Consider the following 24,909-nt stretch of genomic DNA (forward strand, 5'->3'; position numbering starts at 1 on the left):
TGGCAATCTCAGAATACGCTCCACACTGCATGGATGTGAGGTTGGAGATGGGCCGGGCCCAGCAACCCATAGAATCTCACTCTATGCAGATGACTTACTCCTCTGTGTCGAAAAGTCCTCTAGCCAGTCGGGGGAAAAAAAATAAGAGAGTTCAGAGCTTCTCGGGTCACAAACTCAACTTGAACAAGAGCAAAATCTTCTCCGTGAACCCTCATGGGTGAGGATCAGAGCTGGAGAAGGTGCCGTTCAAACTGGCGCAAACCAAATTCTGATTGTTGGGGATCCAGATAGCCCACGACTGGACACGGATCCATAAGTGGAACCTGTCGAGCCTAGTGGAAGATGTAAAGAGAGACGTGCGGAGGTGGGACTCGCTCCCACTCTCCCTGGCGGGAAGAGTGCAGACAATAAAAATGAACGTGCTGCCAAGATTCCTCTTCCTATTCAGATTCCTCCTGATATTCATCCCCAAGGCCTTCTTCACCAAGGTAGATAAACTAATTGTGCCGTTTGTGCAGGCGGGAGAAAATCCCAGGATCCGTAAAAGCATCCTGCAAAAAACAAGGTGTATGGGGGGTTGGTGCTGCCGAACTTCCTATTCTAGCACTGGGCGGCGAATGCAAAAAGGGTGCGAGAGTTGGTGAATGAGCCGGAGGCGGAATGGGTGTGAATGATAGAGACCTCCTGTATGGGGCCATGCCTCCGAGAAACCCACTGTGGTGGCCACACAAAAGACTTGGAACCAGCTCAGGCACCACTTCAATCTTGGTACAATGTCCACTATGGCCCCATCTGCAAAAATCATAAATTCACCCCGGCGACAAAAGACTCTTCCTTTAAAATATGGAGACAAGATGAACGGGTTCTGGCAGTAGACTACCTACATTGACGGCAGAGTAGCGACCCTGGGGGAACAAACAGAAAAGCTCCAGCTCCTGAAAAGGAACGAGCTTCAATACTTGCAACTGAGGAACTTCCAACGCAAGGAGACTACAACATTCCCAGCTAACCGGACACATCCTACTGGACAGACTGCTTGAATTGGGTGAATTAGGGAACGGTGACTACGCTGACATGTACGGATGACTCCTAGAGGAGGTAAGGGCCCCGCTGCACGAGCCATGGGAAAAGTGGGAGGAGGAGCTAGGCATGGAGATAGGGGGAGGACTCTTGATCATAGTGTGGACTCCACTTCCTCATGCGCAGGGCTGAGCCTAACGCAGCTAAAGTTAGTGCACAGGGCGCACTTGACCAGAACACGTATGAGTGGGTTTTTCATGGAGCTGGAAGACAAATGTGAACTGTGCCAGAGTAACTAGGCCAGTCACACCCACATGTGCTGGGCCTGCCCCAAACGTCTTGTGTACTGGACCGTCTTTTTTGAAGCCATGTCTAGGGATGTGGGTGTGATGGTGGAGCCATGCCCGCTGGTGGCAGTCTTCGGGTGTCAGAAAAGCCAGGGGAGAGGGGCAGGCGTCCTAGCCTTTGCCTCCCTGATCACCTGCCAGAGATTCCTACTCAGCTGGAGATTAGCAGCGCCCCAAGGCCACAGACTGTCTGTCCAACTTGACGGAATCCTCAAATTGGAGAAAATAAAATTCGCCAGCAGAGGATCGGAAGATGGCTTCCAAAATACATGGAAGCAATTCACCAGCCTCTTCGAGGAGGGTGGGGGCGCAGGGAAGGAAGGGGGAGAGGAGGCAACAAGGAAAGCAAGTGCAGAGTGACCAAAGTGTACTGATGGGAAAAACTAATTGATGCTGCCATGACAACTAATAGGTTACACCCTAGTGGCCTCAAACATATCCCTGGTATGTTTTAATACCATGGGGCAACATGTATATAGTTAATGATATGGTTGTTGTAGCCGACCATTTGGAGTTCACTGTTGTCTCGTTTCTGTACATGTTTTCTGTGTATTCCTACCTTCGCTGTTTTGTAATAAATACAAATAAAAATCAATTTAAAAATACTTTAAAAAAAAAAAGACTCTGGAAAGACTACATGGTCTTCATTGATGCCAATGTCATATTCTTACAGATTTCCCTGACTGCCTAAAATTCAGCATGAACATGACATTATTTTACCAAGTGTTTTTCACACCTGCCTCCAAGAGTTTCCACTGAATCGTTCATGCTTTTGATGCATCCAAACCATGTATTTTTAGCTCAGTTAGCATATTCAATCAGTTTGACGGTAAAGAACAAACTGCACCTGGCCATCTTTTTAAAATATATTGTTATTCAAATTTTCAATATTTTCATATTTCTACAAGGAATAAATACACACTCAACACCCCCCCCCCCCCAAACTATCTCCCCCCGCCCCCCCCACCCCTTGATGGCAACCAGATCCCCAAAGTGTAAGATGAACAAATCCCATCTCTTGTAGACCCCCTCATCTGCCCCTCTCAGAGCAAATTTCAACTTCTCCAAGTACAGGAACTCCATTTAATCCCCAAACCATGCTGAGGCACAGCAGGGTAGAAGCTGACCTCCACCCTAACAGGACCCGCCTGCGAATGATCAACGAGGTGAAGGCTAAGACACCTGCTCCGCACCCATCTGCAACTTTGGCGGGTCTGAGACCCAAATATGGCCTCCAAGGCACCAGGCTCCAAATCCACATGCAGGACCTCTGACCTGGTGCTAAAAAATGACCCCCAACATTTTGGCACCTGGCCATCTTAAGGTTTCTCGGCACGGAACAAATTTTGCATCAGATTCTAATTGATGCAGATTACATTAATTATGTACAAAGCTAGATTGTTCCTATCTAAATTTATACAATTATGCGACCATAACCTACCTATTTCTGCTTCATAGCTCATTCTCCTTCATTCTTCCCTTTATTCGTGGATGTACCTCTCACTTATTTGCAGTCAAAGACAAATACTATTCAGAGATTAATGTAAGTTCATTGCTTTCTTCCAGAACAAGCTGCAACTTGATATTTTAACTATGTTCGCAAAATATAATTGCCATGGGCTTGTAAAAATTCAGCCACCTTCAAATGCTTTTTCAGAAATATTTTTAGATGGTAGAATTCTTTTCTTGCACTTGATTTATGAAGCTACACCTGTGGTTTTGATAGACTGTCCTGTTTTCAGTCCATAACGTGTCTCAATAACTGCATTGCATAGTCATTCTTGTAGTTCCAAATACTTGCTCTGCAGTTGCTAAATTTATATCGTCATCCAACCACATAAATGTTGAACTCATTTTTATAGGCTTACTAAACATACAAGCATACAAATCAGGAGTAAGCCATTTGTCCCATTGAACCTGCTCCTCTGCCATTCCATAAGATCGTGGCTGATCTGATTGTGGCTTCAAGTTCACTTTCCTGCATGTCCCCAATCCCTTTTGACTCCCTTGTTAGTCAAAAATCTCTCTTAACTCTACCTTAAAAATATTTAATAATCTGCCTCCACCACTCTGAGGAAAATAATTCCACAGACTCATGGCTCTCTGGGAGAAAAAGATTGCATCGCCATCTTAAATAGGATACCTCTTATTTTTAAACTATGTTCCCTAGTTCTAGTCTCTCCCACCTTCAGCATCCATCCTGTAAAGTAATTCAGGATCTTATATTATACAGGCCCAGCATGTCCAACCTTTCCTCATAAGCTAACCCCCACTAATTTCCAGGAATCAGTTGTGTGAACCTGCTCTGATCTCCTTTGCAATTATATCCTTTCTTAAATAAGATCAAAATGGTATGCATTACTCTAGGTGTGGTCTCACCAATGACCTGTACAACTGTATTGTGATGAATTTAGGAATTTCAGATATATTGTGTTAAGTGTATTTGGTGCAGTAAGGGTTAAAAGCCCGGGTTGGTGTGTGTATGACTGCTGCAGTGGTGTTTTTAAAAATCCTGGTTTTCAAGACCGCTCGGCTTTGTGGAGCCAGAGATGCACTTAAAGCATAGTAAACATTTGGGCTAATGGACTTTTATTTATATTAAGAGAGTTCCCTGTGGAGTAGTTAATTGAGATATTGTATTCAGTTTAGTAAGATAATGTAGTGAATGGGAGGAGCTAGGTGTTAAGGGTTTTCAGTGAGTTAGTTTTGGGCTGGAACGTGAGCTGAGAAGATTTGAAGAATAACAGCCAGAGATTTTGCATTATTCTGACAGGGTATCAGGTCATTTTCATTAAGTAATCTCAAAAGATTTCTCTTTCTTAAAGTAGAGTATTCAAGACATCTCTATACAACAAGTATTCTGAAGTGCTAACTGTGTTTACAAATGGATTGGGACTGAAGATGGTTTTGTTGTTTGAGTGAAAATAAAGGTAGCAGTTAAGGGTTATTGTGTCACTGCATTGATTAGCATTGTTTATGGGGAGTTAAGAAAGGAGTTAGAGGTGGGTCTGTGGGAGGATGCTCTGAGCAGAATTAACATGTCCTCATCATGTGACAGGCTCAGCCTGATACAAGATGGTTCACAGGGCACACATGACGGTGGCCCGGATGAGCAGGTTTTTTGGGGTAGAGCACAGGTGTGTGCAGGAGGGCCCGCAATCATGTCCACATGTTTTGGGCATGTCCGAAGCTTAGAGTATTCTGGCAAGGATTTGCCGATGTCATGTCCACGGTGCTAAAAAAGAGGGTTCGCTGAGTCCGGAGGTGGCGATCTTTGGAGTGTGGAGGATCCGGGAGTCCAGGGGGGTGAGAGAGGCTGATGTTTTGGCCTTTGCCTCCCTGGTAGCCCGGAGACGGATCTTATAGCGTGGAGGGACTCGGAGCCTGAGAAATTGGGGGCATGGGTTAGCGACATGGCTGGGTTTCTCAGGCTTGGGAAAATTAAGTTTGCCCTGAGAGGATAAGTGTTAGGGTTCATCTGGAGGTGGCAGCCGCTTATCGACTTCTTCTGGGGGAACTAAACTATTCGCAGATACAATAAGGGGGGGCGGGTTAGGGAATAAGAGTGGTAGGGGGTTAGTTTAGTTTAGTTCAGTTTAGGCGGGATCAGCGAGAGGAGATGGAGGGACTTGGGAATTGAGTGTATAAGCTATGTTGACGGGGTATGGATGTTGGTTGGGGGTGTTGCATACTGAATTATGTTTACATTTGTATTTGTATCTTTTGTTATAAAACCATAAATGCCTTAATAAAATGTTTGTTTAAAAAAAAAAGCATTGTTTAAGGGGTAATTGTAAGCTATTTTCTTGTGTGATGTTAAAGATATTTTAATACTGTGTTAGCAATAAAGTTTGTTTTAATATCCCATATCCCCATTTTTCATTAAATCACTCCTGGAGCGAGATATCCTTTCCTCAGTCTTACAAAATTAAAATAAAATATTGGGATTTCTTTCTAGTATCCTAGCCACTGTTGGGGTTTGGTCCAGGACCGTAATAGTAGCAAAACATTTCTATTTTATATTCCATTTACCTTCCTAATCATTTGCCGTACCTGAAGACTAACCTTTTATGATTCATGTGCCGGGACACCCAGATCCCTTTGAACCTCAGAGTCTGTGTTCTTTCTCATTTTAAAAATACGTTGCCTTTAAATGGAGAAAGGTTGCAGAGCTAATCATAGTAGTGTTAGGAAAATCAACTTGGTTTTAAGGAATTTATATTTGTAGACTTTAGAAATAAGGTCCAGATTTAAGATGGTTTAATTCATGTTTCTGTGTCTGGAAGGGTAAAACCTATAATTAGATTCACGCAGGACAAGTTATGTGTGTGGGTTGGTTAAGTTCCAACTCTGTTTCTATTGTGCTTAGAGAAGGCTAACGAGTGAAGAATATATAATCCAGCAATGGTCGCTTAGCAACTTGGGCCTTGTAAGATAGAGAAACCTTTAAGTTTTAGTTAGCTAATTTGATTGCTGTTGGTGATATTGTTAGAGAGAAGGTAGCTCCAACATCTCTGCTAGAAGCGTTTGATTTTAATAGGTTAAAAGGAGAACATCTCTCTCAGCCTTGATAGAAGAAAAGCCATACTATGGAGTAATGGTTAAGACAACAGATGTCGGAAATCTGAAGTTAAGCAACTTGAGGAAACTAGAAACATGAAGAGAAGTGTCCAAGAAGCATGGAGTTAAGTGAACAGAGACCAACGTATGGTTCAGAAGAATTCAAGGAAGAATAAACAGAGTGTTCTGAGTTAAAGAGATAATTGCAGTAACCAGATTTAAAATGGGACAACAGCCTTCAAAGGTAAAAAGCATGATGCCATTTTAATACAGTCTGGTAATTGAGAGTTAAAGCAATTATGAGTAGTTTTGACAGCATTCAAGCCAAAGAAATCCTAGAGGGGTAGGCTTGAAATCCTGGACTGTTATTGCTCTTAAAAGTGGGACGGAAGCTTTGTTTAGAAGTGCCACTTGGAAAGCCTGGTCTGGATTTTGGAATCCAAACCACTGAGTGAAAGCATTATTGTGAGAGAAGATTTTAAAGCATGTTTTTCAGATTGGAGTTTGGAAACTCTTATGTGACAATCATCTGGGTGTTTCTGAGGAGGAAACCATAGATACTGATGTGGATTCAGCGCAGTGTGTGTGTATTTCACCACAGTCATCTCGTGTGCTTGAAAGGACTTTTGTGTGTTAATGAGACCATCAGTGATTAAGATGTATTTTGTAATCCATGTTAATCCTAAAACCTTGTATAATTGTTAAGCTAAGGAGGGGGTAAAAGCATATTGTATAACAATTCAATTTTTGCATGTTTAATATGTTTTTTTTCTTGTTATTAAAACATATTTGCGGTCCTGTGAATCTGTTCCTCATGTTTGATTTTTTTTAAAAGGGAAACTTTACGGGGCTGGATTCTCCATCAGCGGGATCCTCTGCTTCGCCGGCAGCGCACTCATACCTACGGATTTCCCAACGGTTTGGCGGTGCCCACAATGGGCAACCCCATTGGCCGGCTGGCGGAATGGAGGATCCCTCTGCCGGCGGGGGCAAGCCTCACCAGAAAACGGATGCAGCAGGATGGAGAAATCCGCCCATGGTCTTTGGAGCCAGGGTTCCATTCTGCGACCTTCCCGTTCAGTTACAACATCAACTGGGATCATTACAATAGCATTCAATCTTGCAGATTTGTGTCACCTAATGTTGATGCTAAAATTATCCTTTGTCCTTCATGATGGGCGATACGGTGGCGCAATGGTTAGCATTGCTGCCTCACAGCGCCAGGGACCCCGGGTTCAATTCTGACCTTGGGTGACTGTGTGGCGTTTGCACATTCTCCCCGTGACTGAGTGTGTTTCCTCCGGGTGCTCTGGCTTTCTCTCACAGTCCAAAGCAGCTTTGTTGAATTGGCCATGCTAAATTTCCCCTTAGTGTCCAATAGGGCAGGGCCTAAGTAAGGTGCTCTTTCAGAGGCGCGGTGCAATTAGCAGTTAGGATGGGCCAAGTGGCCTCTTTCTGCACTTTTGCAATTCTATGGTTTATCATTTTAAGAAAATGTTTGCTGTCATAAGCAACAATTTATGTATGTTTAAACATTTGGAATTTTGAGATGCTGAACTTAACGACAGCAAAAGAAACACCAAAAAGCTTATTTTCGAGGCCAGCAAAAAAAAATGAGCGAATCGTTTGAATTGTCAAGCTTTCTGCTGTGCATTTTAGGTTTGGGTTTGCAAATTTTGCGACTCCAGTCAGTACACCCTCCCCAAAAATGTTAGCATAATTTTTTTGAGTTCAAGTGTGCTCCATTACAATTTGACACCAAAAGTTCTAATTTGGAATGAATTGGATATCAGATTTAATAGTACACTCAAAGCTATTGTAGTCGATTATCCCGTGTGCTGAAAGCTATCTAGCACGCTCAAAGATATCCACAGCGTGCTCAAGTTCACCAGCACACACAATGTTATCCTGCATGCTTAAAGCTATCCAGGTGGGTGCTCAAAGCTATCCACAGCAACCAAGCTTTTGTTCATGTGACCTGATATTACCTTATGTTAGTTCACCTTACCTGAAAGGTTTGACTTTTGAAAGCTTGGGGTGTGGTGGAAGAAGATGCTTTGGCGGGGGGAGGGGGGGTGGAAATTGCAAGGAAGGGTTGTTGTGGCTCTGGGGGGTAGGTGGGGTATGTTGCTGGGGAGACAACTAACTGCAGTTATGGCTGGGGGGCAGGGGTGGGGTGTGGCAGCATGTCAGGGCAGGGTTGTGCTGCATAAGCTGTAGGCCGGAAAGAAAAACAAAGAAGTACCTCATCAAAACGGGATCTGCTTTTTCTAAAGTTATCTCAGATTCTATGATGTTAGATACGGGATGATTGGGGTATAATTTTGAAATGACACGCCAGCACAGAATGGTCAAACCAGTTAACCCTGCATTTCTCCTCCTCCTCCACATCTTGTGGTAGTCCTCCTCCGACATCCGAATGGCAAATTTGATTTTCTCCAATGAGAGAAATTGCAACAGGTTGGCCAGCCAGTCAGCAGCTTTGAATGATGATGCTGATCACCAGCCAAGCAGGATTCTGCGCCTGCCGATTAGGCATCAAAGGCTCGGGGTTCGGCCTTCCTCCCCATGAAGAATTTGTCCTGTTCGGTGATGCTGAAGACTGCCATTTTTGGGCATGGCTCCACTCTCACAATCTTGGACATTGCCTCAAAGAAGGCTGTCGAGAACGTGACAAGCCTGGGGCATGCCCAGTACATGTGGGTGTGGTTGGTTGGGCCTCCCTGGCATCATTCACATTTGTCCTCCACCTCCAGGAAGAACTTGCTCATTCGGGTTCTGGTTAGATGTGCTCTGTGCACCACCATTAGCTGCATTTCACTTAGCCTTGTGCATGTGGAGGTGGAGTTTGCCCTGTTCAGTGCTTCGCTCCAGAGTTCCAACCCTACTTCTATCCCTAGTTCTTCCTCCCATTTTTTTCCTTGTCTCATCCAGCAGGCAGCTTGCCTCCTCCAACTGTCGTCCATATAGGTTCCCGCAACTCCCGCTCCCTAAGTCTCCCATGTTCAAAAGCCCCCTCTACCAGTGAATGTCCCGGCACCCCTGGGTACGTCGTTCTTTACCTACGGAGTATTTTGGTCCCTTTGGGCAGACGAAACCTCTCCATCAGTTCTTCTAGCATTGTTATTCTATCATTCATGTAAAAGCCACTAATTGTCACTGTTCCCCCGCCCTCCCGTCCTGTCTCCACCTTTTAAAGGTGGCATCCATTGTGAGTGGCCCAAACATTTGATTGCTGCAGATGGGGGCCATGGTGGACATTTCAATCAGGCTGAAGTGTTGCCGTAACTGGTTCCATTCCCAGAGCGTGGCTATTACCACTGGGCTTGTAGAGAGCTTGGCTGGCTGAGATGGGAGCGCTGCCGTGACAAGGGCTCAGAGGGATGTCCCTCTGCAGGAGCTCTCATCCTCTGCTTCCGGCTCCCTCACCCATCCCCTCACTCTTTCTGCTGTGTATTGTAGGTTTGGGGCGACCAAGCCTCCCATGCTTCTTTTTCTTTGCAGTACTTTTTTTGAGATTATTGGCTTCCCCCCTCCCCCCGCCCAAACCACACACACACACCACAACCATGATAATTTTGTCTATCGTGTTGTTAAAGGCCTTGGAAGGGGGGTAGATCAGTATGGATCTGAACAGGAAGAGGAACCTGGGCAGCACGTTCATCTTCATCGTCTGCATCCTCCCCGCCAGGGAGAGTGGGAGTGTGCCCCACTTCGCAGGTCTTTTTTTTACTTCCTCCCAGACTTGTCAGGTTCAGTTTGTGGATCCGAGTCCAGTCGTAGGCAAATTGGATCCCCTGGCAGCGGACGTTTTAGGCTTGTTTGAACGGCAGTCCCTCCAGCTCTTCCCCTCGCCCTTGCGATTTCACCAGTAAGATTTCACTTTTGCTCAGGTTGAGTTTGTAGCCAGAGAGGGCTCTGAACTGTTTCAGGAGCTTCATGATCCCCTCCATACTGGCTTGGGGTCCGAGACGTATAGGAGCAGGTCATCCGCACGGAATGAGACTCTGCACTCTCTGTTCCCTCTCTGGATCCCCTTCCAACTTTTCATGGTTCTGAGGGCAATCGCCAGTGGCTCGATTGCCAGGATGAATAGACACGATGACAGCAGTCATCCCTGCCTTGTGCCCCTGTGCAGCTGCAAGAATTTAAAGCTGGTGGTGTTAGTCCTCACCCTCGCCATGGGAGCAGTGAACCCTGCTTCAAGTCCAAACCTCTCCAGTAAGGTACTTTCACTCGACTCTGTTGAAGGCCTTTTCTGCATCCAGGGAGATGATCACTTCTGGTGTTCTTTCCCTGGGTGGGGTCATTATCACGTTCAGCAGCCACCTGATGTTCGATGTTGGCTGCCTACCCTTAACAAAGCCCGTTTGGTCCTCTGCTACCACCTCTGGTACGCATTTCTCCAGTCGCCTAGCCGAGATTCTGGCCAGTATTTTCAAGTCTACATTGAGCAGGGTGATTGTCTTCCTTAGGTATCAGCGAGATTGAGGCTTGTGCTAGCGTTGGAAGCAGAATTCCCCTTGCTAGCGAGTCTGTGAACATCTCCCACAAGAGCGGGGCCATTGCGCTGACGCAAAATCTTTGTAGAAGTCCGCCAGGAATCCATCTGGTTCCGGCGCCTCCCCGCCAGCATGGGGTTAATGCTCTCCATGACTTCTTCCAGCCCCCGCTTTCTATCCTCCCCCATGACTGGCCTGTCCAGTGGATCAAGGAACTGCTTCATCCTCGAGGCCTCAAATCGAATACTTTATTGACCTTTTCCGGCTCGGCAACCAGTCTGCCGTTGTTATCCGTAATCTGTGCTATTTTCCTCGTGAATCTGCTTTCTCAGATGGTGAGCCAGCAGGCGGCTGGCTTTGTCTCCATGTTCATAAAAGGTCCCTCGTGTCTGGCAGAGTTGGTGCACTGCTTTCCTAGTGGAGAGCAGGTCAAAGCCCATTTGTAGCTTTTTCCTCTCCGCCATAAGCTTTAAGGTCGGGGCCTCGGAGTATTGCTGTTCCACCTCCAGTATGGAGTAGACCAGTTATTGTCCAGCCACCCTCTCCTGCCTGTCTCTATGCACTTTATAAGCGATAACTGACCATCGCCTTCAGCACCTCCGAGAATTTGGAGGGTGAAATTTCCCCATTCTGGTTATTGGAAATATACCCATCCATGGCCTGTGATATTTTCTCACAAAAAGCCTTGTCGGCAAGGAGGGTTGCGCCCAATCTTCTTGGGGGGTGTTCGGCACGGCCTAACTCCAACCTCACATCCATGTAGTGTGGAGCCTGGTCGGATCACCAGAGTATTCCGCTCTCATTATCCCTGGAAGAACCACTTTCCCCACCACAGAGGTCAATGCGTGTGTATATCTTGTGTACCTGTGAGAAGAAGGAGAACTCCTCCCCTGGATTTTTGAACCCCACAGACCCACTTCCCCCATATGCTCCATAAACGCACCAAGTTCTTTTGCCATTTTTGAGGTCTTCCCCGATTTGGGGGTTTGATCTGTCCGCCTGTAGGTCCTGTACACAGTTAAAGGCTCTCTCCTCTCTCTCTCTCCACCCCCCCCCCCCCCCCCCCCCCCATGATGGGCCTTGTCTATGTCTGGGATTTCCGCCATGGTCCTCTTCCCATTTGGGAGCGTACGCGTTGACCAGGACCACTGGTGCCCCTTCAAGGATACTGCTGACCATGACGTACCGTCCCACTGGGTCCGTAACCATCCTCGTCACTGTAAATGCTGCCCTCTTATTGAGCAGTATGGCTCGACTAGCTCTTGTCCCATTGCATGACTGGTACATCTGTCCCACTCAGCCCTTTCTTACCCGCAGTCAGTCCTTCTCCCTCAGATGTTTCTCTTTCATACTTTTCAGGTGGGCAAAGATTCTGGGTATTTTCACTGGGCCGATCCCTAATGTTCCAGGTGACTATTCTAATGGGTGGTTTCTGGCTCTCCCTGCCCCCCCCCCCCCCCACCCCCGGCGGGATGAACCATACTTAACTTGAGGATGCACCCCTGCCCTCCGGGGTTTCCCTTTGTTAGGGGGCCATCCGCAGTCACCATACTCGGCTGGGCCCCTCCACTTCGGAGTTTTTCTTTGTCCAGGGGCCACCCAACATGGCCACCAACTATATGTACGCCATGTGGGTGAGCACCTGACTCTGCGGTTTCCCTTTGAGGATCCTCAAAAGTGGCTGCATGCGGTGCCATTTTGTTTCTTGTTGCCATGTGCGGCCTGTTGTAGCCAACTCCCACTATGGTTCTGCTTCTCCCTCTCCCCGCCTCCCCTTCTCTACTGTTATTCGCTCCCTCCTGTTCTGCCTCCACATTTAACCCCCTAACTATCCCCCCATTGGTGTTTTATAACTTCCATGTTGCCAGGCGTTCTCTCCCCAGTAGGAGATGCGCCGTGGCCCCCCCCCCCCTCACTCGTACCGCCTGGCGCTAGCTTTCACGCTAGTGGGTGGCCCCCTCCTGGGGTCGGTCTAAGCCTATCCTTCGTGTGCCAACTTTCTTTCCCCTCTTCCTGCTTCTACCCCTTTCCTGCACTCTGCTGCCCTCGCCGCCTCCTTTCTGTGTTTTAGCTCTCAGGTTCAGAGTGAGGCGGTACAGTCCTGCGCAAATTGCTTTTCGGCATTTCAGTCTTTCCGGGTGACCATTTCACCATTGCTCCTGTTGCTGCCTTCCCAGCCCGTTCTCATGGACTAATTTGTCCGTGTCTGCAGGGGCCGTAAAGTAGCGTTTTCTGCCCTGAAAAGTACCAAAGTTTGTCTGGGCACAGCATCCCGAACTACACTCTACATTTGAACAGGGCAATCTTTGCTCTCTTAAGCTCCACCTGGTGCTTGGTCAGGTCTGCCCCAATGCCCTGGTATATCCTAATGTGGTTTCCTCCCAGTTGCAAGCCTTTGTCTGCCTGGCCCAGCTGATGATTCTTTCCCGGTCCTGGTACCAGTGCACCTTGGCGATTATTGTCTCCGGCTCTGGGATTCGTCTGGAATGACCTGTGGGCTCTGTCTATCTCTGGCGGGTTGAGGGAGTTGCTCCTTCCCACCAGATTTCCCAGCATCTGTGCAATGTAGTCTGTGGGGTTCCTGCCTCTATCCTCCGATGTTGACACCGGGACTGGTTCTCCTGGTCTTCTATCTTCCCGTTTACATTTCCCTGTTTTGTCACCAACCTCGCTATCTGGTTGGTCGCTCTGGTTTGCTGAGGCCTTTTCTAGCTCTTTAATGGTGTTCCCCTGGGCATCTAGTTGCCTCTCCCCATTGCCTTCTAGGGCCACCTGCATGATGGCCAATGCTTCCGTGTCCACCACCTTGACCGCTGCCTTTATGTCGACCTTAATGTTCTCTTTGAGCTTCCTTAGCTCCCTGGTGAGGAATTTCTTCTATCTGCCCTCCAGCGAGGGGGAGTTCCATGCGCGGCTTGTTGGTCACTCTTTTTCGTGTGTGGCCGGAGTTACTTCGCCTTGTGGGTCCGCCGTCCCGTTCACTCGCTTCTCCTGGCTTCTGTTGCTTTTTGCCTTTTTTTGGCGTCTGGAGCTGCCAATATTCGGCATCACTCTTTGTATTTCCATTGGAGAGGGTGAGGGGATGTTTTTTTTCATGGTTCTGGCAGGCTATTTTTGACTAAAAGTGCCTAATTTTGAATTCTTCGGAGGAGAGGCACCTTCATGCTTCCGCTCAGAACATCCCCGTCACCGGACGTCCAGTTGCATCCTTCTTAACCTTTAATCCTTTTCTCCTCCTCTCAAAATAGGAGGCAACTTTGTATTTAACTAATCTACAAAAAATATACATCTTAGATTTTGTACTTCACAGTTCTTTTTCTAACTGATAGCATTATGTGGCAACAAACCATTCCATCTCGTGTTTTAGAACAAAACTCTCCACTAATGCCGAAAGTCAAGCCAAGATTTAAATTTGGACCCTGGGGATCATATTAACATTCTGTTGTCAGAGCTGCCAGGCTGCTCTGGAAAAAAAAACCTGTAGCATGTGTCACTCTATGCTTAACAACCGTGCAATCCGAATGCCAGAATTCCTTTAAAAACTGTTATCACATTGAAACATTAATAAAATGTTTTGGATTCTTTTTTACAAGCAACTTCACTCGTTCTACTGAGAACACCCAAGAGTTATTTTCAAATAACATTGCATATAGTGACTCAAAAACGTTCTTTTTGGAGGAATAATAATGTAGTGTCAGCAATGACTCGGTCTATGGGTTAGCAGATTCTGGGTTCAAATTATGTGATAAAACTTGAGCATAAAAATCAAGGCTGACACTAGTGGAGTACTGAAGGAGTGCTGCACTGCCTGAGGTGCCATCTTTCAGATAAGATATTAAATTGCATGCCCCCTCAGGTGGACATAAAGTCCCATGCCAGCATTTTGAAGAAGAGTTGAGTTATTTCCAATGTTTTGATTAATATATTCCTCAATCAACCTCCTGAAAACAGATTATCTGGTCAGTATGTTGTGCCTGAGTTGCCTGTAGTGTTTCCTATATTACAACAGTCACGGCAATTCAAAGGTATTTCAGTGGCTGTAAAGATCATTGGAATGCCTGGGGAAATCATGAAAATACTATATAAATTCAAGTCTTTCTTTCTTTATAAAAGATTGATGGTGCAAGCCACTCAGCTCGTCCACTCTTCTGTTTTTCGTGGGATTTTCCTCATTTGGAAGGTTTCAATCATCCAGGACTCTCCGTGGGTCACTATAGGCTGATATCAAACTTTGGTTGACTTTATGTAAAGGTGGCTTTTCAAAGTCATTTCAAAATTTTCTAACTGCTCCTTTTCTTAAGGAAGACTCATAAAAATCTCTTTTCAAAGATTTGGATTCAAACATGTGTCCTCAATAGATTGAAGGTGAAAATGAAATGAAAATCGCTTATTGTCACAAGTAGGCTTCAAATGAAGTAACTGTGAAAAGCCCCTGTGAAAAGGTGAAGGGCAGAGAGGTATATGGAGGGCCTGGAGAGGGATGGGACAGAAGATATTTTTAAAATATTAGGGTTTCTACCACAACATTCATTCCAAATTGGTTCTAATTTAAAATTCTTTGGGGCTTAACGTGGCTTCAACACAGTTTGTGTGTAAGTTCCCAGCTCCTTTAGGCATAGAGGCCAGATTCTAATGGTGTGTTAAATGTCGGGAAACAGCTGGTCATTATTGCTTTGTTGTTTTGTGGGAGTTTGCTGTGTGCAGATTGGTTGTAGCATTTACTACATTACAGAAGTGACGACTTCAAACAGCATTTCATTGGTTGTAAAATGCTTTGAAACATCTGGTGGTTGTGGAAAGTGCTTTATAAATGCAAGTCTTTCTTTTTTGTCTCAAAGAATTCCCACATCTATTGCCCTTTCCATTTCCCATTGTAACTAACCTAGTAGCCTCTCTCAAAGAGATTCTTAATTCTTGGTACCAACACGAGGAAATGTGTTAAAGAGACTATTTTAACTGATGAGTTCCTGAATTCAGATCTTGTGTACAGTTCTGCAAGGACAGAATGATTCTGAATGACCCATTTCATAAGGATCCCTTGACATAAATACTGAGAATAAAGTGGTACTGAGAAAAACAGCTGGAACATGTGAGTAATTTCAAATTTACAAATCAGCTGGTTTCCAAAATCACTCTCCTGTTCCGTATTGACTTGAATTTAAGCTTTATTTGGGGATATTCTTGGGCTACTTCAGTCAACCTTCTTTCATCTGAGCCAACGGAAGTTTCACCTGCTCAGAGCAGTCATGGGTTCTGCTCTTGGTTTTATGAGTCCAAACATTGGAGAGAGAAAGGTAATTGACCCCAGAGAGAAGTGATTCGTGTAATCTAATGGAAGGAAACGTTTTGCTAAAACTTTGTTGCATTAAGGGCATCTTCCTTTCAAGGTGCTAGTCGATTTTCCATAATTCCTTTGAGGTGGCACTTTTGGACCACCTCAATAGAAATAGATTGTTGTGAATTTAACAAGGCTGTGCTTTACCAATACTGCAGGAGTCCCATTAGTTGACTTTCAGATTAATAAGACAGGTTTCAGAGTTTAAAACGAAGAACAAGATAAATTTGTTGATGCAACTTCCCAAATTAAAAAAATCTCGATCAATTGCAAATATATCACATACATTCCCTGCCCCCCCCCACACACACCAAGCGCGCACACACACCAGTACAGATGGTAGAATAAAAAATAAATTACAGTTTGTGAAGAAAATTAAAAAATCAAAGGAATATATAGACTATTCTTCTTTGGCTAGTTGCAGTGTGGTGATTCTGCACCACGTCTGTTTTGTTCAGTTGTCTTCCTGGGTGTAGTTGGTGTACAGAACAGATTTTCACATGTTATCCCCAAAATATCTTGCTTTGCAGTAGATTTCTCTTCTCAGGATGGCTATTTTAGAAATCTGTGCACAGTACTTATGAGAGAGAGAGAGAACTCTTTGCAAATTTTCAGTATGAAAATTTTGATCTCTGCTCTCTGGCTTGATAAACTGTTCTTAAAAATCCTTGTTGGCTGTATATTCCAGAGGAATTTGATTACCATGACGACTGCAGTCAATGATTTATAGAAAGGGTGTCTCATCTCAGACACCTAAGGAGGTTTGAGAGTCTGTTCCTATTCATCCCATTTGGGCGGAATGCAAAGTTGTATATTGTAGCTGGCTGGTAGCCCCTCCACTATCTTAATAGGATTACAGTTTATTAAAATCCAGCCAGAAGAAGAAGCATTAGAAATTGTATCTCTTTTTAAAAAAAAAAAAAAAAATCCTTGTAACATATATTAAAATGGCTGTGAATGTCTAATGGCCGTCTTGTATTTATTCAATGTTTATTTCCCAAAAAGTTAGGCATGATAAATAAACTGCAGAATGTATCTATTTATCAGAAATAACTTTCTGGACATGCACAGCGGATAAAAATAATCTGTGTGTGAAATGCTCATAAACTGACATGTTGAAAAGCTGAATAATCAGTATAAAAAGCAAGCTCTTGAACCTGTTTCCATATTTCAAATTGTTAGGAATTAGGACTAGTTTTACATTTAATTTATATTTGTTCTTGTGTGTTAACATACAACATAGAATTTGCAGTGCAGAAGGAGGCCGTTCAGCCCACAGAGTCTGCATTGACCCTTGGAAGAGCACCCCACTTAAGCCCCACACCTCCACCCTATCCCCGTAACTCAGTAACCGCACCTAACCCTTTTGGACACTAAGGACAATTTAGTAAGGCCAATTCACCTAACCTGCACATCTTTCGACTGTGGGAGGAAATCGGAGCACCCGGAGGAAACCCACGCAGACACGGGGAGAACAGGCAGACTCCGCACAGACAGTGACCCAAGCCGGGAATTGAACCGAGGACCCTGGCGTTGTGAAGCAACCGTGCTAACCACTGTGCTACCCACTGAAGAAGGGTGAAACTTAGCTTTCGTTTCATTGAGAGAGTTTTGTGGGTGGTGCTGAGCTTTCTTGAGCCCTGTTTGTGTATGTGCATTTTAATGAGGTTTACAACTTTTGAAGTGAAGTAATGGGTTACAAAGCATTAAAGTAGTTTAATGAAGTTTTTTTAAAAAAAAGATAAAAAGCTGTGCTGTTGCTTAGCAACAGGGGTGCAGAGACATGCACAGACATAGGTAAACACCAAAGGGTTCAGTCAATGTGTGTATAACAGACAATTGATGTGGGCTGCACAGTGGTGCAGTGGTTAGCACTGCTGCCTCATGGCGCCAATGACCCGGGTTCGATCCCGGCCCTGGGTCACTATCCGTATGGAGTTTGCACATTCTCCCCGTGTCTGTGTGGGTGTCACCCACACAACCCAAAAAGATGTACAGAGTAGGTGAATTGGCCACGCTAAATTGCCCCTTAATTGGGAAAAAAAAAGAATTGGGTACTCTAATTTTTTTTAAATACTTAAAGAAACAACAGACAATGTAAGCAGAATGTCTAATCTCTTTAGTAAGAAATCCGGCAGGACTGTGGGGAACTGAGTAGGTACTTGTGTTTGTCCTTAAGCTGAAGTAATAGTGAGTTTAGATTGTGTTTTTTTGGGTGTCTCTGGGAGAGATTCCAGTTGAACATAAGGACTAGTAAATGTCCAGAAGTCCGCCGGAAGAAAAATGTTTTAAACGAGCCTGCCCGAGCTTTTGCGTTGAGAAAGTGGTAAATCTTCGCAGGGGTTTTGTGTCTGTAAGGGTTTTGCTGGGACAAAAAGAATAGTGAGTTTGAATCATTTCTGGTGGTTGTAGTGAAATCTTTCCAACCTTTTTCTCTCATGTAAGAGAGTCCATTTTTTTTTTCTTTAATAAACATTTAATTATTTGTATCAACAGTATACTGGTAAATTCCTTGTGAATGTATTCAGTAAATGACCTCCATGATTTACAAAACAAAAACAAGGTTAGGATCTACCAAGCCAGGTTTCACTCTGCGATCTGACTTGTACAATATTAAATCAGCTGGCATCGTAACAAAATGTGTACCTTGACAGTCAGTGTCAACAAATGATTGGATTATGATCAGTGTCAACAAACAATTGGTTTGCAATGCACCATCTTCATCTGATGTTCACACCTTCCCACCCCCCCACCCCCCCCCCAAAAAATTCCCAGCCGGACTTTGAGTAACAAGTATAAGGATCAGGAATGGGAGCTCTAGCTGAATTCTTTCTTTATTTACTACATGGATGCTAAGTTTTATCACCCAACATTATTTAACATTCAAGATTGTTTTTGAGGAATTCAGCACGTTTCAGGGATCAAGCATTCCTAGTCTGTTTGAATAGTATATCGTGTCTCCATTTACGGATTGAGCCTTTGTGAAAGCCTACCGAAAATGTTTAATTTGTTGGATGGTAAACTCAGCTATTGTAATTGTAATGTCGATGGATCCAGTTTGTTGTTTATTGCATTTATGCTAATCTTGCTTTGAATGCCAGTGTTACTTAAATGTTACTGTTTACATGTGCCTCAAATTTTTGGTTCTTGTAGGTGGAAGAGTTAATGGCAGCGATGGAAAAAGTGAAACGAGAACTGGAGCTGATGAATGCCAAGCTGTCCTCTACCCAGCAGTCCCTCGCAGAAAAGGAAGCGCACCTCACTAACCTGCATGCTGAGAGGAGGAAGCACCTCGAGGAAGTCCTTGAAATGAAGTAAGGGCATTCTTTTCAGTTCAATGTTTCATTTATGAAGTAGTATTCCTTCTACCTCTCTCACACAGTTGTTTTTGTTTGCTTTTCTGAATCCCGTTTAATGTCTCCTGTACTTCAAAGCAGTAGTATATTGCTTCAGTGTGGATTAGGAGTTCTGTATTTGAACAAGTGGGAGGACATAGATTCATGTCCAGCATTCTTCAGTCAGTGTGTTTCAGCCTTGACACCCTTGGGGAAATATTGAGCAGGAATTATATATTTCCCCAGAGGAAGGTGGGTCAGACCATGGTTCCCTTGAGCACAGTTGTCATAAGTCACAGGAGAGCATCTCACTTGATTAGGAATCGGAGCAGAGGAATCTGCAGCAAACAAAGTGTAGTTAACATCTTTGAACTGACTCTATTCAATTGCCACTTGAACAAATGCCTTTAAGATCTTGATTCGTTGTTGCATGTTGGATAATCAATAGATTGGATAAATTGATGTGTATTCTGTTATTTTCACAATAAAATTATCAGACAGGTTTTGTACACGGGCCCAAATTTTCACTCCCAAGTCAGGTATGGGGAGTCCAAAATTTCCCTAACCCTGCAAACCCAACGCAGGAGAAACTGCCCTAAACCGGCAGATTTTTATTCCGTGGAAGCGGCTGCAAATTGGAATTGGGGCCGCTGCCTCCGAAAAAGTGCAAAGGTAGCCACTGACTGCCGAGTGCAAAAGTGGGCAGCTTTAAATGGTGCTCATCCGTTTCGTAAAAACAGTACAACAAAACACCCTCAACCTTCACCCCCTTGCCCATGCCTGATCCATGCCAACTCATACTCCTACTCATTCCCATGGCCGCTTATACCCTCTATGCCAACCTATGCCTCCATCCATCTCATGGCTCCTCATATTTTCCATGCCAACCCATGCCCACCAGCTTTTGCCCTTCCATCTGACATGTCAACTCACCCAATATCCACCATGGGCAGACCTCGGAAGCCATGATGAGATGAAATAAAATAAAGTTCTAAGCAACTATTACAGACATCGCGAGATAAAAGACGTCAATTGGTAAAAGCCAATTCAATACATTTAAATTCCTTCAAGTTCTTAATATTTTATGAAATCAGCATTTGTATTCAAAGCCCCACATTTCTTTCAACCATTTGGAGCTGTCAATCAAACTGTGAAATTATAGGCCATCATTGTGATAATGATAGGTTGGTGAAGCAGTCAAGCAGAAATAATACTATAATGATGCCATCCGTCTTATGTCAATGAGCATGTCAATGAGCATCTATTGAAATTGTAAGCGGGGGGGGGAAGAGGACGGCCCGCCGATCGCTGGGCCTCGATCGCGGGCCAGACCCCATCGGAAGCCCCCCCCCCCTCGGGGACGGAGCCCCCCCCCTCCGAATCTCGTAGAATCAAGCGCCGGCGTCGGGGCGGCATGGCGCGGTTGCGGTGATTCTCTGGCGCGCGGCTGGAAGAATCGCGCCCGTAGTGTCTCCTCATTTCTGTTTTAAATTTGCTACACCTTATCCTGAGACTATGACTTCTCATTCTAGAATTCCCCACAAGCAGAAGCACCCGCTCCACGTCTACTTTACACATACCTTTTATCATCTTATATACCTCAAGTTGATCTCTCCTCATTCTAGAAAGTAGAGGCCTAAACTGCTCAATCTCTTTTCATAAAGACAAACCAGTTTTCTGCAACTCCTGCACGAGGACATCCAGATCCCTCTGCACCTGAGCACCCCGAATTTTCTCCCCATTTAAATAATAAGTTGCTTTTCCATTTTTCCGACTGAAATGTATGGCCTCACACTTAGCCATGTTAAACTCCATCTGCCACATTTTGGCCCACTCACCGAACCTATATCCATTTGTCAGGTCTGTAATTTCCTGCATTTTGCCTCCCTCCCTTTTTGAATAAGGACCTTACATTAGCATTTTTCAAATCGACTCTAACCTTTCCTGAATAAGAAAAGTTCGGAATATTATAACCAATGGATCCACTATCTCCACTGCCACTCCCTTTGACACACTAGGACGTAGGCCATCAGGCCCTGGGAAGTTGTTTGCTTTCAATCCCAATGGTTTGCTGACTTCTCCCAAAGAGTACCTGACCTCTCCCCAAAAGTACCTGACTTCTAAAGAGTACCTGACCTCTCCCAAAGAGTACCTGATTTCTCCCAAAGAGTACGTGACCTCCCCAAACAGTACCCAACTGTTATAACCTGCCTGCTTACCATTAGCTGGGGGCTAATGACAATCCCACAATCCTGTGGGGGTATGAGCTTGCCCAATGAGGGGGGGGCGGAGAAACCATTAGTAAACTCCAAGTATAAATAAAGCTGGCCAGTTTGGAACCAGCAGGAAGCAGTCTGCAGCAAGGGAAGTTGCTGCTGTTATATATATATATATATATATAAATATACATATATATATATGTTATTGTAAATAAATGATATTACTTTGTATCCTTAAAACTCGTGCTGGATTCTTCGTGGCCCTCACAAAACTGGCGACGAGGGTTAAAGTAAATAGCTGTCTACACTGCTGAAGCCACCTCCCTGGATTTTTGTTGGATACAGGTTGGAAGTTGTTTTCTATTATACCATGCCTCTGTACGGACGTTTGGACGTTTTCGATGCTGCGCTGGAAAGCTGGAACCAGTACGCACAACGGATGCGTTACTATTTCCGGGCAAACAATATCACCGAAAACGAGCGCCAAGTGGTCATATTGCTCACCGCCTGCGGCCCGCATACGTTTGGGGTGATTAGGAGCCTTACGTACCCAGCTGCGCCGGACACCAAAACGTTTGATGAACTTGTGAATATAGTGGGGCAACATTTTAACCCAACCCCGTCCACGATAGTCCAGCGTTACCGGTTTGATACCGCTGAGAGGACCCCTGGAGAATCCCTTGCCGATTTTCTATCCAGGCTACGCAGGATTGCGGAGTACTGTGACTATGGTGAGACCTTGTCAGAAATCTCACGCGACCGTTTGGTTTGCGGTATTAATAATGCGGCCACCCAGAGAAAGTTGTTAGCTGAGCCAACATTGACTTTTCAACAGGCCATTCAAATAGTATTGTCCCGCGAGAGCGCAGAACGAGGAGTGCAGGAGCTACAGGGAATGGAAGTGCATGCCTTGGGGCGCAACCCCTTCCGTCCGCAAACATCCCCCCGCACTCCTGTGGTACCTTGGGCGAGGCGACGTCCGGACCGACGCCAGTGGCCGTCGGACATTCCTCCCCAAAGGGAGCCTCCTCCAGAACCAATGGATGAGGAGCCATGTCCGTGTCAGACTTCTAGGCGCCGACCCCGTCGTGGACGCCGGTCCTGGGGGCGCCGTCGTTCCGACCGAAACTGGGAGCAGCCCAGAGGCCGTACCTTACATGTAGAGGAACCTGTGGCGACTACTCCTGAGGACGTGGAGACGGAGGACGACTGCCTGCATGCAGCTGCATTGTGTGGCAGCTCCCCGTGTGGCCCCCATTAAGGTGAGAGTGCGGGTCAATGGTCACCCGCTTGAGATGGAGTTGGACACTGGCCCAGCGGTCTCCGTAATCGCCCAGAGGACATTCGACCGCATCAAGCAGGGTATACAGACCCTTACATTAACCGACTCACAGGCCAGGTTGGCCACCTACACGGGGGAACCACTGGACATTGCAGGAACTACAATGAACCCTGTTGTTTATGGACGCCAGGAGGGGCGTTTCCCACTTATCGTGGTGCGCGGCCATGGGCCCAGCCTGTTGGGTCGGGACTGGTTGTGCCATGTGCGGTTGCATTGGCAGCACATCCTCCAAACAGTTTATGAAGGGTTAACTGAGGTGCTAGGACAATACCCAGATGTATTCCAGCCTGGTTTGGGGAAAATAAAAGGGGCCGTAGACCATATCCAAGTCGAAACAGGAGCCACGCCTTGCTCGAGAAGGTAGAAGGGGAGCACACTCGTTTGGAGAGTTTGGGTATTATCAGGCCCGTCCGTTTTGCTGACTGGGCAGCACCAATTGTACCTGTAATGAAGCCAGATGCCACAGTTCGCTTGTGTGGCGACTATAAACTTACAGTGAATACGGCTTCCCGACTCGACCGATATCCAATGCCTCGCATAGAGGATCTCTACGCGAAGCTTGCAGGTTGACTCTCCTTCACAGAATTAGATATGACTCACGCCTACCTACATTTGGAGCTGGACCTTGCCTCCCGACCATATGTAACGATTAATACACACCGGGGCCTGTATGAATATACACGGTTGCCCTTTGGAGTATCCTCTGCCTGCGCTATTTTTCAACGTGTTATGGAGGGCATTTTGAGAGGTTTACCACGTGTTGCTGTCTACTTAGATGACGTTTTGATTACAAGGACGTCGGAGCAGGAACATTTGGAAAATCTGGAGGCTGTCCTTAGACGCTTTTCGGAGGCTGGAGTCCGTTTACGTTGCACAAAGTGCGTATTTCAGGCAAAGGAAATAGTCTACCGAGGTTATCGGGTGGACCGCGAAGGTTTGCACCCCGTCGCAGAGAAGGTGCGTGCGATTCAACAGGCCCCCGCCCCGACTGACATTTCGCATCTTTGTTCTTTTCTTGGTCTCGTAAACTATTCCGGGAAGTTCCTCCCCAATCTGGCAACTACACTGGCCCCGTTGCACCGTCTGCTAAAGAAAAATCACACCTGGGTTTGGGGTCAGCCACAAGAAACCGCTTTCCAGCGGGTAAAGCAACAATTGTCGTCGTCTGGGTTACTAGTCCTGGAAAGCCTTTGCTCGTCACATGTGATGCATCACCGTATGGTATTGGGGCCGTCCTGTCCCACAAGATGGAGAACGGGGCCGAGCGACCGATAGCTTTCGCCTTCCGCACATTGACTGCAGCGGAGAAAAAGTACGCGCAGATCGAGAAGGAGGGCCTGGCAGTGGTTTTTGCGGTGAAACACTTCCACCAGTACGTGTATGGCCGCCATTTCACTATCGTGACTGATCGTAAGCCTCTGCTGGGACTTTTCAGAGAGGTAAGCCAATACCGCCCATTGCTTCCGCAAGGATCCAGCGCTGGGCTTTGTTGCTTGCTGCATATGGGTATTCTCTGGAGCACAAACCAGGAACGCAGATAGCAAATGCCGACGCACTGAGCCGATTGCCTTTATCGACCGGCCCCATGTCAACCCCCACGACCGGTGAGGTGGTTGCAACCCTAAATTTTATGGACACCTTGCCTGTCATGGCATCACAGATCCGTGAGTGGACCCAGACGGAGCCAGTCCTGTCAAAGGTTCGGCAAATAGTCCTGTATGGTGGGCAGCATAGACAGCTCCCAGGCGAGTTGCGGGCATTTTCTTCCAAGCTGTCAGAATTCAGTGTGGAAGACGGCATCCTCTTGTAGGGGACGGGTGTGATTGTCCCGGAAAAAGGCCAGGAGCTGATACTAAGAGACTTGCACAATGGGCATCCAGGTGTGACCAAAATGAAAATGTTGGCCCGGAGTTATGTCTGGTGGCCAGGCCTCGACACCGACATTGAGAAGGTGACCCAAAATTGCTCCATTTGCCAGGAGCATCAGAAGCTTCCGCCGGCCGTGCCCCTACATCACTGGGAATGGCCAGGGCGGCCTTGAGCACGCTTGCATGCAGATTCCGCAGGCCCTTTTCAAGGACCCATGGTCCTTCTATTAATCGACGCCCAGTCTAAATGGCTAGAGGTGCATAAGATGCAGGGGACAACGTCCTGCGCAACAATTGAAAAGATGCGTTTGTCTTTTAGTACGCATGGCCTCCCCGAGGTGCTGGTCACGGATAACGGCACTCCATTCACCAGTGAGGAGT

At 46.0% G+C, this 24,909-nt stretch overlaps 1 protein-coding gene across 3 annotated transcripts in view; it reads left to right on the forward strand.

The window, feature by feature from the left end:
• LOC140396245 (ELKS/Rab6-interacting/CAST family member 1-like) overlaps window positions 1-24,909 on the forward strand; it is a 1,343,051-nt gene that overhangs the window by 537,207 nt on the left and 780,935 nt on the right. For all 3 annotated transcript variants that reach the window (XM_072484589.1, XM_072484590.1, XM_072484591.1), the window contains exon 14: window positions 18,918-19,078. In XM_072484589.1, the coding sequence (XP_072340690.1) occupies window positions 18,918-19,078 (161 nt within the window). The remainder of the gene's footprint in view (window positions 1-18,917; window positions 19,079-24,909) is intronic.

This window comes from Scyliorhinus torazame, chromosome 19 (assembly GCF_047496885.1).
Source record: "Scyliorhinus torazame isolate Kashiwa2021f chromosome 19, sScyTor2.1, whole genome shotgun sequence".
Classification (NCBI taxonomy): Eukaryota; Metazoa; Chordata; class Chondrichthyes; order Carcharhiniformes; family Scyliorhinidae; genus Scyliorhinus; species Scyliorhinus torazame.